This window comes from Phascolarctos cinereus, unplaced genomic scaffold (genome assembly GCF_003287225.1).
Source record: "Phascolarctos cinereus isolate Bilbo 61053 unplaced genomic scaffold, phaCin_HiC Scaffold_5;HRSCAF=322, whole genome shotgun sequence".
NCBI classification, from domain to species: Eukaryota; Metazoa; Chordata; class Mammalia; order Diprotodontia; family Phascolarctidae; genus Phascolarctos; species Phascolarctos cinereus.
The window spans coordinates 241,586,184-241,603,339 of NW_027555958.1; the positions used below are offsets into that span (position 1 = coordinate 241,586,184).

The 17,156-nt window shown below is 41.2% G+C and overlaps 1 protein-coding gene across 6 annotated transcripts in view; it reads left to right on the forward strand.

Moving 5' to 3' along the window:
* FKBP5 (FKBP prolyl isomerase 5) overlaps window positions 1-16,903 on the forward strand; it is a 190,305-nt gene extending 173,402 nt beyond the window's left edge. For all 6 annotated transcript variants that reach the window (XM_020999591.2, XM_020999592.2, XM_020999595.2 and 3 more), the window contains 2 exons: window positions 1,044-1,283; window positions 2,520-16,903. In XM_020999591.2, coding sequence (XP_020855250.1) covers window positions 1,044-1,283; window positions 2,520-2,633 — 354 coding nt within the window. In that variant the 3' untranslated portion in view covers window positions 2,634-16,903. The remainder of the gene's footprint in view (window positions 1-1,043; window positions 1,284-2,519) is intronic.
* Window positions 16,904-17,156: the final 253 nt, after the last annotated feature.

The window sequence follows — 17,156 nt, forward strand, 5'->3', positions numbered from 1 at the left end:
CCAAGTCTCCTTAACCCCTCCTCAATCTCCCTCTGCTTCTCTTGTCCGTTTTCAAAATTGTCTGTGAATGAACAATAACATTTATGTATAATACATCTTTTCATTCACATCTTTCCCAATTAGGCCAAAGCATTTGTTATTTCATAGCAAGTTAAACATAAATCTCTTTGAGTTCAGTCAAATGACGTGACCCCTCAGACCTGATAGAACGTTTTGTTTTGTACCTTTCTGATGAACTTGTCATGTCATACTGTGTTGTAGCTATCAGTTCATGTGTCATCTCCCTATTATACTAAGTTCTGTAAGGGCAAAGACAGTGTCTTAGCTTAATGTTTATCTCACTTAGCAGCTAGCCCAGTGTTCAGCACGGTCAGTGAAGCTTCATGGATGTTTGTCCAATTTAAAAGAAAGAGCAGAATCATCTTTAAGCCTCCAAGGAGGTTAGTCCTACCTACTTTGTGTGGTGCACATAAAGTCCATTTGCAAAACAATTCAATTCAGGAAACATTTAAATTCCTGCTTTGTACCAGGCGTCATGTACTGGGATAGAACTAGGTACAAGGGAGAGATGCACAGAGAAATTATGATGCTCAAGTGCATGCTGTGATTTACATTAACTATCCCAGAATGTACTGTACCATATGGGACATCTGCTAGGTGAAGATATCTTTTTGAAAATGCATGAAAAGATAAGAACTAAGTAGAAACAGGCTCCTCATACACTCTACAAAGTCATACTTTTGGTGTTGAGTTTCAAGTATTGAGTATTCAAATATTGCCCATTAAACTGGTCTAAAAATTTGATTGAGAAGAGCATACTATTATTAGTTATATTTTGATGTGTGTGTAAAAATTAAACAGTACTACCTTACATGTCCTCATGAATCAGCAAATGCCATTCCCCTTTCTAATTTCCTAGTAAAATCATGGGGGGGGGGGAGCAGTTGTACAACTGAATGATGAATTTCTTTTTTCCAGCAGAATTCTTCCCTAAATATACTCAAAAAACTGGTCATGCTAAATTGGAAGCTCTCTGTTTGCAGGCACTTGGACTGGATAGTACCAATGAGAAGGGCCTGTACAGGAGAGGTGAAGCCCAGCTGCTTATGAACGAGTTTGAGTCAGCCAAAGGTGACTTTGAGAGAGTACTAGAAGTAAACCCCCAGAACAAGGCCGCAAAGCTGCAGATCTCTATGTGCCAGAAGAAAGCTAAGGAACACAATGAGCGGGATCGCAGGATATACGCCAACATGTTCGAGAAGTTTGCAGAGAGAGACGCAAAGGTGTGCATGGAATGAATTCTCAGGCAAATTCAGGAGTCATCCTTTACATCTGGTTTTTAGTGTAGTTTTAAGTACAGAGCAAAAGAATGGATGAGCAGCCCTAAAGCCCAGGTTCTGATATTTGCAAAATAGAAAGAATACACACCGTGATAATGGCTAAGATCCAATTACTTCAGACTTTCCTCATTATTAGTTTCGATAGTTGTGATGCATTTTGCTAATCCACATCCATGGTAGAAGAATACAGTCAGGTGACAAATCCCCTTGAACGTTTTTCTCTTAGCAAACTCCTTGTTGAGACTGCTGATTTTCTGCAGGAAGGAAGGTTGATGGTTCCACCACCTGGGCCTTCCTTTTCCTTGAGGAGCTGGTTTTCATCCCCTGAAGCATAGTTATACCTTGTCCTGGATTTCCCTGGACATCTAAAGAGCCTCCTTTATGAATTGTAGGTAATTATCAAATAATACTCACATATAATGTCTTTATATACATGAGGCAGCTAGGTGATCCAGTGGTTAGAGCACTGGACCTGGAGTCAAGAAGACTTGAGTTCAGATGTGACCTCAAACACTCACGAGCTGTGTAGCCTTGGGCAAGTCACTTAACCTCTGTCTGCTGAAGTTTCCTAAACTGTAAAATAGGGATAATAGTACCTACCTTATAGAATTGTTGTGAGGCTCAAATGAGATCATATGTTAAAGCACTTAGCTCAGTGCCTGACACATAGTAGACACTATAGAAATACTAGCTATTGTTATGTAGCGTTTTACAGTTTATAAACCTTACAAAGTAGGTCGTGTAGATGCTGTTATTCCATTTTATAGATGAGGAAACTGAGGCCGGGAAAGTCCCGAGAGGTTTGTCCAAAATGCCATGCTAGTAAATGGCAAAACCAAGACTACACTGCATGTATTCTGACACTACATCTGGTGTTCTGAGCCCTGCTCAGCTGTGATCACATTTTAACCCTGAAAACTGAAAGCCTCCCTCAGGCGTTAGGGAATTCAGATTTAGACACCAGTTGAACTAAATGAGCTACAACACACTTTCTAGTGTTGAGATTTGGCAGATTATTTCATAATGGTACAGGCCAAATGGTCTTAAGGGGACAACAAAAAGCAAGTGTCTTATATGCTGACATCAGAGTTAATAAAACAGCTTGGAAGAAGCAGGGATCAAAACATTTCTTCCCTTCTGTTATCACTGATTCCCTTGTGTATTTTTTCCCTTGCGCAGGAAGAGGCTGGTAAGACAGTAGGTGATAAGATGCCAGAAGGGGTCCCATCTAAGAAGAACCAACCTGTAGAAGAGCCAATAATGGAAGACAAGGACTTGGAAGGCCATGTATGACAGAGTACAAAAGAGGGAGGGGGAATCCTAATGAATTCAGCCCCCTCCTCAATGACTTCGACAGAACTCAGGACTAAACGGTGTTTCTTGTCAAGTTTGTTATAGTCTATGTGATTCCGGACACAAGCAGGCAAACTCGTAGCTTCCCAGAAAATAGCCCCCTGCTGCTGCTGCCCATTACCTTCACTGAAAGGGTCATGTGGGACCACTGCAGGTGGTACAAAAAAATAGACGCAGCTATAGGGGGGAGGAAGTTGGACCAGCGGCTTGAGTCCAGCTCATTTCAGTTCATGTCCCGACTTTTTATATCCAGGTTAGAGTACTCTGAGACCCGAGCAGTTTGGAGCTATTTGTTTGGATCATACCTCTGGTGATCAGACTTTAGTTACACTGTAGAGGGGCTTAGAGTAATTTAGAGAATCTCTCCTTTTATTGGGCTATGATCTACATCTTTGGAGGGAGCTCCCAAACCAATGAGACCACACCTTGCAAATCTCTAACTAATGTCATTAACAGTGTGAATACCATTAAATGAATAATTTAGAACAATTCAACATTTATTAAGCATCTACTATGTGCATAGAGCATTGGGGTGGGTGTGGGGGAAGAAAGTAAAAATAAAATTGTCCCCTACCTTCATGAAAGCAAGTCTAGTAAGACAGGAAGAGGGGTATGAGGATGATGAAGTATATACATACCAGTAGTTACAGTGCAGAACTGAAAGAGACATATGCATAGGAGAGGTACAAAGAGAAGTGATAGAAGAATTCCCAGGGTGGGAAATTCATCCCAACTGGGGTCACTAGGAAAGCTTCACTGTATAGGCTTCATTCAACCTTCAACCTTATTCGTGTCACTTTTTAAGACAATATGGTCAGTTAACTTTTAAAATACTTTTTTATTCTTGTCATTCTTTTGAAAATACCAAACCAAGCCATCTCTCTGCTATTGGTCTCTAAACCTGAAAATCAAACTTCTTTTCCTGTAGAATTTATCCCTCATTTGAGCAAATGTGGTAAATCTTCGTATGGGGTGTTCTGCTCTGATGATAACCAAAGCCATACTGATCATTTCTCACTTGCTTTTTTATATCTTCACCAAATATTTCTTTAGGAAACCCCGAACTCACTTGAGAAAAACGAAAAGCAAGTTTTTCACTTTGCTCATTGGTATAGTTGGTTTGTACTGGTGAGCTCAACAGATTAAAGCATGGTGCTAAGAAGGCCAGAGCTAAGGGTTTGTTTCCATGCAATCTAGTTAGCTCGACACAAGGAGAAATTTTGTCTGGAGCAGGACCAACTCCAGCCAACTGTTTCCCAAACTGTGCTTCTAGTCACAGAGAGGACTGGGTAAGTTTGCAAAGGGTTTAGAACAAACCAACATTACTAAAGACCCATCCCGACTGCCAGAAAACAGTTCACACACCTGGCAGAATCAATAATGTTGTCTTTGCATGCCAAGGACAGCATATTTTATTTATATAAATAAAGTAGAAGTCATTGAAGCTTCTTTCTATAGATGGAGTACAGAGTGGTGAGTCTACTTCTCATAAACAGGAAATTATTTTATAGACTTGAGTATCCCTTTTTTCAATTAAATTCAATAGAATAAATATTGTTCTTTTGGAATGGAGCAGAATTGTAACGAGTTTAGGTAAACTTCACAAGAGAAAGTGTTTTCTCAAATTTTGTTCTTATGTCTCCCCCACCAAAAAAAAAAAAAGTTGGTGAAAGGGAATGAAGGAGGGAAGATAATGGAATGATATAGAATTATTCATGTTTAAAAAATAAATTGGAATGTATTCTATCTTTATTCTGATTTTATAATAGATCCATTGGGGGAAAAACAAGTTTCAGTGACTATCCACTTAAATGAATTTGTTGTTATTGATGTATCAGTCTGATACATTCTATGGTAAAGTGGGAAAATGACAAGATTTGATGTCAGAGGACCTGGATTCAAATCCCAGCTGTGCCTCAGTTTCCTCATTTGCAAAATGGTGTTGGACTAAATAGCCTCTAAGGCCCTTCCTAACTCGAAATCTATGAACCTTATATCAGCCTCTTTTTACCAAAATTTATATGCATCCCTTCTAACTCAGAAAGCCCAATATGTGGGAAATGTAATTCACTGTGTATAAGAAAGATTGAGCCTTGCTGGAAAGCAAAGTTCCATAATCTTCCTTCTTTTACAGTGAACATCACAAAGATCTTAGAGCACAATTGCATTGGTTTAGGGTCTCTGAATTCCTTGATTTCTCTGGATTTTAAATCCTAACCAGTTTTGTTGTGCAGCGATTTTTATAGTACTTTTGCATATTTTTATTGAATAAATATAGTTTGTACCCAGGGACTCCTGCTGGGCTGTTCAGTTTTGCTGATACTAGAGGTATGAAAATCCTTTTTATCATTTTCTGATGTCAGGTACTTGATAATATAGACCAGCTCATCAGCAATAGAAGCCATAGAGATACTAAGCTTCCTCTATACTTAGCTGACCCCTGCCAGCATAGTGAGCTTCTTGAGGCTTGTTTCTTTAGTGATGTTTCTATACCAGCTGTGAGACTAACCCCTGCAGAGGAGTGGTGATAGACACAGTTCGCTGTTTTTGGTCCTCTAAGAATTCTCTGAGAAGTATGACTAGGTGGATAGAGAACTGTCTCCAAAGCTAAGACCCAAATTTAGTCCCTCCCCCGAGCCTCACTGGCCACGTGAGCCTGGATAAGAATCCATGCACTTAACGTCTCAGGGTCCTGAAACAACTCTCAAAAACTGTTACTTGCAGAAGGCTTGCCAACCTATTGGCAGAGAGAATTTTCTCACCAAGAGTTTCCTATACAATGAAATCACAACTCGGATTTTAAAAAGGGCTCACGGCATGACCATATTTGTGATAAAATGGATTGAATCTGCACCCATCAGAACCTTCAGACATCCCCCACTAGCTGTTATTTTTCATTAAAAATAGCGACTCTTGCATTTAAGTGACACATAAGACCTAAAGAAAAAGGTGCACAGATAAACTGAGAAATGTGTTTTCCATTAACCTGGCAAAAGTTTCTGCAGACCACCTCCCAACCGCCTTTCAGTATCCTTATTTCTTTTATATGTATCGTATGAGGGGTTTGGATTAAAGGGATGTAGGAGGGTAGGAACTGTTGAGTTGTGTTGAGAAGGAATAAAGGAACAATAAATTTTAAATAAGACTAGATAGCCAGCCTATGTGCATTACAGGCAAATACCTATGAGGCTCACCTAACACAACCAAATTAACCCTCAGGAAAGTTCTGATGAATCTATCCTCATCTCTCTTTGCTGCCATGTAATCAGCCTAGCTCAGGGACAGCGTACAGGTTCCCCATGTCTCTTGGGTGTGTAGACTCTTAGAATGTCAGAGCTGGACTTCTCTAGTTCAATTCCTTCACTTTGCAAATGATGCTGAGACCCAGAGAGATTGAGTGATTTGCCTAAGACAACAGCGGGTTCTGGTTTTCATTTATCCCAGTTTCTCTTATTCTCAATCTCATGCTCTGTCTACTACCACAAGGCAAGGTCTTTAAGCAGTCCGGATGACTTCTTGTCTAAGGGATGGAGGGGATTTCTACTTTGGCCATTGTTCCGACTCATTTGCTTTGAAGTCCCCTTCCAGATCTTGGCATTTGTGATCCTGATGCCCAATCCAGTACTCCTTATGCAATGCCAAAAAGACAGAATAGGAAGATTTTGCCAACCAGGGCAGTAGGCATTTGACTTGATATAGAGTAAAGGTCGTAGTAGTTCTGCGGTAGGATATGCATTGTAGCGGAGAGCAAATGTTGCACTTAGAATCAAGAATTACCTGGATTAGAATGCCTTGTAACAAAGTTGTGGGCCATGACCTCCTAATTCATTCAGCAGACATTTCTTATGCATCTACTCTGTGTAAGACATAATGCTGGCCATGGGGATAGGAAAGGAAAACTGTTGACCTCAAAGAATTTATGTTCTACTAAAGGATTTCCTCATCTGTATCATAGGGATAAGCTGGTATGCACCTATACTACTTACTAACCTCACAGAGTTATTGTGAAGATAAATTGAGATAATGTCTGTAAAGTACTTTGCAAACCCTAAAGTGCTAAGTGCACAGATGTCATGCATGTACATTTATGTAGGTACATAATGTCAGCTATGCCCTCACTCAGAAATGGCACTGGATCTATTTGCTTCCCACTCCCCATTCAAAGCATGAAGCCGAGGGGAGAAAAGTCCTGATGCTAGGAAGAATGTGCAATTTTGGTTGTGTTCCTGGCTTTAAAACTACATTGGAACAGTCTTCTTAAGAGAATGAAAACCATAGAATCTTAGCACTGAGAGGAGCCTCAAGTCATCTAAGCCACTCAAACAGGTAGGAACTTAATGAGGGCCTATTGTGTGCCAGGTATTGTCTTGGGTCCTGGGCATACAAGATAATAATAAATCAATCCCTGTCCTTGAGGAGCCTACAGTTGAGCCAGAAGCTTGGGACTTGGAGGTAGGAAGAACCGAGTTCCAATCCAGCTTCAGACACTTACTAGCTTTGTAATCCTGGGCAAGTCATTTAACTTCTGCCTCAGTTTCCTCATCTAGAAAATGGGGATAACAATAGTACCTACCTTGCAAGGTGGTTGTGAAAATCAAATGTAAAATGCTTTTGCAAATCTATATAAATGCTAGCCATTATTTGGAGGAGGCAGATTTTGGGGAAAGGGCTCTAGAAGCTGGGAATAGAAGGGAAGGCTTCATGTATAAAATGATATGAACTGCATCTTAAAGTTAACTGGGGGTTCTACCAAGCAGAGCTGAGTGGGTAGCACATTCCAGGCATGATGAACAGGCAATGCAAAGGCACAAAGACCTGGTGAAGTGCTGTGTATGAAGAACACTTAGAGCCATTTTGGCTGAACTGTAGTGTGAGAGGGGAAGTGATGTAGAATAAGGCTAGAAAGGTAAGCGAGGTACAGGTTGCGAAGGGCTTTAAATGCCAGTTAGGGGAGCCTGTATTTGATCCTAGAGGTCATTGGAAGCTATTGGTTTTTGAGGAGGGCAGTAACACAGTCAAAACTTCACTTTGGGAGAATCACTTTAATGTTTGTGTGGAGGATGGGTTAGACCAGAAGACCAAATAGGAGGCTATTCTAATTGTTCAAATGATGGGGCCCTAAATTTGAGCGGTAGCTGTGGGAGTGGAGAGAAGAGATGGGATTGAAAAATGGTAAGATTTGGCACCTGAATAGATAGATGTGTGCGGTGAGGGGATGTGAGAAATTGAGGATGACACTGAAGTTTCAATCCTGGACAACTGGGAGGATGGTATTGGCCCTGACAGAAATAGGGAAATTGAGAAGAGAGCTGGGGTTCCGGGGGAAAGACAACAGGAATCTATTTTGGACATGAGTTTGAAATGACTATCAGACATCCACTTCAGAATTTCCAATAGGTGTTTAGTGATGCCAGACTGGAAATCAGGAAAGAAAATAGAATTGGGTATATAGATCTGGGAAAGATCAGCCTAGATACAGTTAAACCCATATGAACTGATATTCAAAAAAAAAAAGAGTGTAGGGACAGAGCCTTGAAGGTACTCCCACTGTTAGGGGGCATGTATGCCAGTGGAAGAGAACAAGAAGAGAAAGGGGTTAGGTCAGTCAGGTGGGAGAAGAAGCAACAGGGAACAATCACAAAGAGGAAAAAATGTATAATAACTAGTCTCTCACTCTATTCAATAATTTCCTCTGTGGCATCCTTGGCAGGTTATCTACGTCTTGTTTGAACCTTAAAGTGATGGAGAGCTCACTTTTTTTTCCCCCGCTTAATATTTTATTTTTTCCAATTACACGTAAAAATAGTTTTCAACATTCACTTTTATAACATTTTGAGTTCCAGATTTTTTTCTCCTTCCTTCCCTCCATTCCCCCCTTTTCCAGGTGGCAAGCAATCTGATATAGGCTATACATGTATAATCATATTAAACATATTTCCACATTAGTCATGTTATGAAAGAAGAATGAGAACAAAGGGGGGAAACCACGAGAAAGAAAAAAAAGAGAAAATAGTATGCTTCGATCTGCATTCAGACTCCATAGTTCTTTCTCAGGGTGTGAGTCTTTTGGAGTTGGCTTAGATCATTGTATTGCTGAGAAGAACTAACTAAGTCTTATCAAAGTCAGTCATCACACAATGTTGCTGTTACTGTGTACTATGTTCTGGTTCTGCTCACTTCACTCAGTATCAATTCATGTAGCAAGTCTGATCATCCTGCTTATCATTTCTTGTGGCACAATAGTATTCCATTACATTCATATACCACAACTTGTTCAGCCATTCCCCATTTGATGGGCATCCCTTCAATTTTCCAATTCTTGGCCACCACAAAATGAGCTGCTATAAACATTTTTGTGCGTGTGGGTCTTTTTTTTTTTTTTCATTTTTTATGATCTCTTTGGGATACAGATCTAGTAGTGCTATTGCTGGGTCAAAGGGTGTGCACATTTTTGTAGCCCTTTGGGCCTACTTCCAAATTGCTCTTCAGAACGGTTGGATCAGTTCACAAGTCTACCAACAATGCATTGCTGTACCAATTTTCCCACATCTTCTCCAACATTTTTGATTTTCCTTTTTTGTTATATTAGCCAGTTGGATAGGTGTAAGGTGTTACCTCAGTTGTTTTAATTTCTCTAATCAGTAGTGATTTAGAGCATTTTTTTCATATGACTATGGATAGCTTAAATTTTTTCATCTGAAACTGCCTGTTCATATCCTTTGACCATTTATCAGTTGGTTAATGACTTATGTTCTTATAAATTTGACTCAGTTCTCTGTATATTTTAGAAATGAGGCCTTTATCAGAAACACTAGCAGTAAAAATTATTTCCCAGCTTTTCTGAGACCTCCCCCTTTTGCCAAGCAGTCCATTAATACTTGTTAGGAAGTGTTTTCTTAAAGCCCAAATCTGTATCTCTATACCCATGACTCCTAGGTTCTCTGTAGAATCAAACACAACAGGTTTAAACCACCACCTATAAGCATTAAGCACCTACTGTGTACAAAGCAATGTGCCAGGCAGTGGGGGTGCAAAGACTAAAAGGTCTTTGCCTTCAGGGAGCTTATGTTCTTCCACGCAACATCTCTTCAGTTGCGTCACCCCAAGGATCCTTTTCTCCAGCCTTAGCATTTCTAGTTCCTTTAATTGTCCTTTATCATGTCATTTCATGTAACCTCTTAGGTACCAGATGCAGCTAGATGATATAGAGGAAACAGTGCTGGACTTGGGCTCAAAGACCCAGCTTCAAATTCTGCCTCAGGCATTAACTAGCTAGTGACCCTGAGAAAGTCTCCGTTTCAGTTTCCTCATCTGTGAAATGGGAAGCAGAGGTATCATGTCACATGGTTATCACGAGGATCAAATGAAAGAATGGTTATGAAGCACTTTGCAAAACCTTAAGATGCTTCCTAAGCACTAGGTCGTCTTATGCTGGTTACCTTCTTCCAGGCACTCTCCAGCTGGACACTGACTTTGATTAAATGTGCCTAGAACTGAACACAGTACTCCAGATGTGGTCCAATAAAGACAGCATGCAGTGTCAGATCTCACAATCTGCTCGTATATACATATCCTGCAAAAATCAAATAAGCAGGGGCAGCTAGGTGGTGCAGTGGATAGAGCTCCGGCCCTGGAGTCAGGAGGACCTGAGTTCAAATCTGGCCTCAGACACTTGACACTTAATAGCTGTGTGACCCTGGACAAGTCTCTTAACCCCGATCACCTCACCAAAAAGCAAAAAAAAAAAAAAAAAAAAAGAATCAAATAAGCAAGAGTTTAAGAGCCTCAGGTGCTATGGTAAGTCCAGGAATACAAAGACAAAAAAAAAAAGCTCAGGAATCTTCCAGTCCATCTAATGACCCAAAAGCCACATGCACGTCATGATGAGACACTGGAATGGAAGTTTGTGTTCTATAATAGCTAAAAAAAAATGTACTTTTCCTAAGGATGGCCAGATTACTTCATGTAAGAACAAAAGCCCTTTGCATGGAGTCAACCCAACATTTCAATTGTTTTGTTAAAGAAAAGACAATTATCCCTTTCAAAAGTCTGATAGAGCAATCCTGTTTAGGAATTAACAGCTCACCCCAATCATGGAAGGGTACTTCCCAGGTTCTTAAGATTCCTAGTATACTAGGGGGAGATTGGGTATCATGCAGTCACCACACATTCAGATTAACACCATCTTGTGTCGCCAATCTTGACATCAGTAAGGGAGCATCTGTCTGATGGTGGCAGACACCATCCTCTCACCTACCTCCTGGCATGGAAGGCCCTTGGAGGTGAGGTAGGCAGGATATTGCCTGTCCTGCATGGGTGACAAGGAACATGGAGAGGGAGGAAAAGACGGTGCATCGTTAAGTCCACCACTGAATCTTTAATTTCAAAAGGAGTTATGATGTCACTAGACCTTAGTTTCCTCATCTTTGAAATGAAGGAATTAGACTAGATGATCTCTCCACCAGTTCTCAATGCCACAAAAAGGTATAAAAGATGAGGGTATGGAAGGGACCTTAGAGGTCATGAAGTCCAACTATCTCATTTTTTCAGTGAAGAAAAGAGGTAATGTAATTTGCCCAGGTTCACACAACTAGAGAGTACAGCAGGATTTGCACCTGGGTCTACCTTCTTCACTGCACCAAGCTACCTCTTAAAGACAAGAACATTCAGACTCCAATCTGAGGCAATGAAAGCCAGAGCTAATTGACCAAAGGCAGCGTTCATGGTGTGGCACTTAGGAGACAGAAGTAGACTGCCAGCTGAGGGGGAATAGAGGAGGAGGGCCAGCCCTGCCCTGCCACTTGTCATCCAAATGACTTGACCCAGCCCAGACATTGTGGCCCCGTTCTATATATAATCCCCAATTAAGTCCAGCAGACCCCACCCCTTCCTTAGTTCTCTCTACTTTTATAGGCTAAAGGTAAGAAAAAGCCATAGGGAGGGGAAAAGAAAAAGAGAAAATGCCAGCCCCAAGCATTATTCTCTCCCTGATAGGGGCACTGAGGACATAGTTGTAGATTTCAAAAGTTTAGGAACAAGCACAAACACCGAACCATTTACCAAATAATCCCCTGGCCATCTAGAGACTCCTTTTACCTGGGGTCCCTGAACTTTATTAAAGTCAATATTTTGATAACTTTCAATAAAATTGGTTTTCTTTGTAGCCCTATGTAATTTGTGCATTTAAAAACATTGATCTGAGAAGTCTTCACCAAAGGGAATCCATGACTAAAAAGGTTAAGAACATCTGGGCTAGACCCTTTTTGATATTTCCATTCAATTCTACGTAGGGGTGTGGAAGCAGAGAAGAGAGTACCTGGCCCTTCCGAAGAGGAAAGGAAAAAGTGTCAAAGAAGCATTTTAAAAATACACAGCAGGAGGAGAAGGAAGTTCACAAAGGGATAGGGAAGTGGTTATGCTACTGAAATTTATTATGTACTTTTAAAAAATAAGATGCATTCTAGATACAAGGTTTTACATACAATTCTTTTTTCTACTCTTCTCTGTATATGAAAACATTTCTAGATGTTTGTCAAGTTCACAAGAAAAAGAAAACATCAACAAACATTCTGTCAAGGAGATAAAAGGAGGAAGGCGTCTTCCAGAAAGCATCCCTAAATGAGGTGTATGTTCTCCCTATTCTTTGTATCTCCCATGAGGCTTTAAGATTGTGTTATTTACACCCATTTAGAAAAAAAAATAGAAAAATTATTCTACAATATGACACCAGAAACAATTTAAAAATATACAGACCCAAGCTTCCTTTCAAAAAGAGAAGAAAAATCTCTAAATTGGTAGTGTTTAGCTGTGAGAGTTGGGTGCCAGGTGGACACCAAAGGTGGATGAGCAGCCCTGAAAAGGGCTCGGGCAAGCCCTCACAGCAGAGGTGCTAGTCTTCCCTGAACATCCCATACACCTCTAAGAAAATGAAGGACAAGGGTAGCTAGGTAGTACAGTGGATAGAGCACCAGCCCTGGAGTTAGGAGGACCTGAGTTTAAATCCAGCCTCAGACACATTTAACCCCAATTGCCTCACATGAAAAAAAAAATGAAGGACAAACAACAAACGAGTATTTGGCTGCTCTAGCTATTGAAGGGAGAATGCCAAGCTCCCACAGTTTAAGTGACAAACAATTTCTGGTCCAACCCATGGCCAAAAAGAAAAGGGGTCATCCAGGCTCTGCCTGAAGATCCCTTGAGATAGCCAATGTGCAAAGGCAGCCTCTTCCATTCTGGAACAGTTCAAATTATTAGGAAGCTTTTCCTGATGTCAAACTTAAATTGGCCGCTTTGCAACTTCCACCATTGCTCCCAGTTATGCCCTGTGGGACCAAACAAGCTTAATACCTTTTCCATAGGGCAGCCATCCTCAAACAAAAACAGCTACCTCCCCCTTTGAGTCTTGTCTCCTCCAAGCTAAATATCTCCAATCTCTCGTCAACTGGCTGCTTCCCTACTGCCTACAAAAGGTGCCTGTGCCTCCATCAAAAATCCTCCACTTGATCCATCTGTCTTTGCTAGCTATCATTCCATATTCCTCTTGTCTTTTGCGGCTAACCTGCTATTGTAGCCATCTACAATAAAGGCCTCCCCTTTTTTTCTCCTCTCTTTTAAAGTCTCTACAGACTGGCTTGAGACCTTGTCATTCAACTGAAATTGCTCTCTCCAAAGTGACTAATGATCTCTTAATGGCCAAATCCAATGGTCTTTTCTAATCCTCATCCTTCTTGACCTCTTTGCAGTCTTTGACTCTATCAATCATCCTTTTCTCCTTGGTACTTTCTTCTCTCCATATTTTTGAGACGCCGCTCCTGGTTGTCCTCCTAGTTATCTGACTGCTCCTTCTGTCACTTTGGATAGCTCTTTATCCAGGTTCACACCCACTAATTTTGGATGCCCTACAGACTTCTGTCCACGACCCTCTTCTGTTCTCCCTCTATGCTCTTTCATTTGGTGATCTCATCACTTCAGTTATCGTCCCTATGCTGATGATTCTCTCTCTTTTTTTTTAAGGCAATTTGGGTTAAGTGACTTGTCCAGGGTCACATAGCTAGTAAGTGTCAAGTGTTTGGTCTGAGACTGGATTTGAACTCAGGTCATCCTGACTTCAGGGCCGGTGCTCTATTCACTGCATCACCTAGCTGCCCCTATGCTGAGATTCTCAAATTGACTTATCTAGCCCTAACCTTTCTGCTGACCTCCAGTCTCAAATCCCAAGAAGAAAAAATTTTGGTCTGTGTATTTTTCAATTGTTTCTGGTGCTGTATTATGGAATATTTTTTCTATTGGACATCTAAACTAGAGGTCCCATAGACCCCTTAACTTCATCAGTATAAAACTGAACACTTCTTTCCCCACTAAACTTTCTTCTCTTCCTAAATTCTCTATTACCGCTGAGGGTGCCACCATCTGCTCAGTCACCCAGATTTCCACCTAGGTGTCATCTTTGACTCCTCACTCTCATTCGTTATATCAAATCAGTGGCCAAGACCTGTCAGTTTTACCTTTGTAGCTAACATCTCCTGAATAGGCCAGGCCCTCTTCTCTCCCGTGACACTGCCACCACCCTCATCACCTCATACTGGACTATTGCAGTAGCCTGTTAGTTTATCTCCCTGCCACAATCTTCTCCCCACTCCAGTCTGTCCTCCACTCAGTCACCAGAGTCATCTTCCTAAAGCACAGGTCCATGTCATCCTGCCATTCAATAAACTCCAGTGGTTCCCTATCACCTCCAGGTTCAAATATAAAACCCTCTTTTTGGCATCCAAAGCCCTTAAAAACCTGCTGCACACAGGTTATTACGAGAAATGCACACATCTCTCTCTCTCTCTCTCTCTCTCTCTCTCTCTCTCTCTCTCTCTCTGATCCAGTGATATTGGCCTCCTTGCTGTTCCTCAAATAAGACACTCCATCTCCCAACTCCTGGTATTTTCACTGTCTGCCCCATGCATGGAATGTTCTTTCTCCTTGTCTCTATCTCCTGGCTTCCCTGACTTACTTGAAGCCTAGCGAAAACCCCACCTTCGACAAGAAGCCTTTACTAATCCTCCTTAATGCTAGTGCCTTCCTTCCCTTAGTTGATTTTCTCCAATTTATCTTGTCTGAATCTTGTTTGTACATAGCTGTTTGCATATTGTCTCCTCCATTAGAGTGTGGGCTGTTTTAGAGAAAGGTCTGTCTTTTGCCTATCTTTGTATCCCTAGTGCTTAGCACCATGCCTGGCATATAACTGATGCTTAATGACTATTTAATAACTGGTTGACACTGGTCCTTATATGTCAGGAACTCAAGAGCTCTTACCATCCGGGGTACCCTCCTCTGGACACTCCCCAAGCCATCAACGTCCTTCCTAAACTTTGGTGTCCAGGATCAAATACGATTTTTCCATTGTGGTCTGACCAGATCAGTGTATGAAGGAGTTATTCATTGATCACTTCCTTGTTCTCAAAAGTTGTGCCTCCCTAGGACCTTCCCAGCTCTGGATCTAACATCCTACAGTCTCAGTGTAGCCTAAGGTAATATTAGCTTTTTTGGTTATTACATCACACTTCTGCCTCGTATTAAGCTTTCACTCCACCAAAACCCTTTTTTTTTTTTCAGGCAAATTTCTATACAACCTTGCTTCCCCCATCTTGTCCTTTGGAAGATGGTGGTTTGTTTTTTTTTTTAACCCAAACATCAAATTTTACATTTGTCTCTATTGAGTTATTATTAATTTCAATATAAAGGTAACACTTGTCAATAGCTAAGTAAGAAACCATCCCAGAGACCAAAGTTGAAGCTCATTTCTGGTATTTGCTATGAGGGCCTCCCCAAGTGGTGTCATCCAGGATTTAGGAAGCTCAGCCAACTGCACTGTGTACACACCAAAGATGGCTTAAGAGATTACTGTTGAATGTCAGGGTCAGGCCAGGCCCTCATCAAAAAAGAGCAAAGTGCACAGTTTGTCTCTGATGCTTTCCCGGATCTCCTCTGGGTGGCCCTGCCCTCCTTCTCCGTGCACCTTTCCTCCACATCTCGCTGGCAATCCACCCATCCCAGCATTATGCACCTGTGCCATGAGGACATTAGTGTGCAATGGTGTAGCGCTGTTCTTTATTAATCTTGCATAGGTTTGCTCCTCTCAAGTGCCTTTAGTTATTTCTTGGGGGTGAGGATCTCTTGGTTTTTTAGTCTCTTCTTTTGTAGTAGAGAAATCCCTTGGCTTAAAGTGGAAGGAGCCCTAGATTTGATATCAGAGGACCTGTGCGATCCTTACCATGTTCCTTAACCTCCTCATGCCCAGTTTCCTCATCTGTAAACTGAGGGTCTTGGACCAATTACCTCAGAGGTCCTTTCTGGCCTCAATGTAGGATCCTATGTCCCTAAGTCACAAGATGCTGGGGTTCAAATCTCAACTCTGACACTTAATGCCTCTTTGAGGTTAAGGCAAATCACTTCATGTCTCTGGGCCTCCATCTGTTCCCTTCATCTGTAAAATGGAAGTAATCCCGCTTGAACTACCTACCTCATGGGGTTGTAAGGATCAAATAGTGATGGAGGCATAAGCACTTAATAAATTATAACAATACATACAAATATAAGTTACTATGATGTGGTCCCTGTGTCTTAGGAACTTAGAATCTACTTGTCCCCAACTAAGATACATTTGATAAAGCTAAGTGATAATGTAAGAGAATATGTGATAACCATCCCCAAAAGTACTGTGGGAAATAAGAGTTTACAAGAGAGGTAAACAAGTCAATGTGAGCTAAAGTAAATCTGAGAATGCCTCGTGGAGGCACGAAGCTAGAACAGAATGTTGAGGGACAGTCAGAATCGAGTCAGGGCAACATGATGTTATGGAAAGCATACTGAACCTACATTCCAGAGGAACCTGGGTTCAAATCTTGTTTCTGCCATTTGCTAGCTCAGCAACCGTGGGCAAGCCTCTGAACCTCAACGTCCTCATCTGTAAAATGGGGATATTGTCAATGGTCCTACCTCCCAGTATGGTTATAAAGCTGAAATGAAATAATGCACATGGAAGCTTTGTAAACATGAAAGTCAACTTATCATCTATTATGAGGACAGAGACTTGTGTTTTATATAAACTTTGTAACTCCCCCGGACCTAACCCAGTGCCCTGAACAAGGCAGACGATTAATAAATGTTTGTTGGTTTTAATTGAGTTTAATTACAGCAATAAAGTTTCATCAAGTTTGAAAGCTGGCTCCTCCCTTGCCTGTTTATTGATACCCAGCCCAACACCCAGCCCTGATGTTATCGGATAATTGTCTCCTGATGACACTTAAGGTGGGACCCTCTCCCATGAAGCATTGCGTTTTAAATAAATAAGACGTTGCAAATCAATAAAGACTTGGCATGCCACCTTTTGAAGCACTGCCAGCCCCTATGCTATAGCCAAAATGTGATGTACTAGAAAGAGCTTTGACTTGGAATCAGAGAAACTTGGGTAAA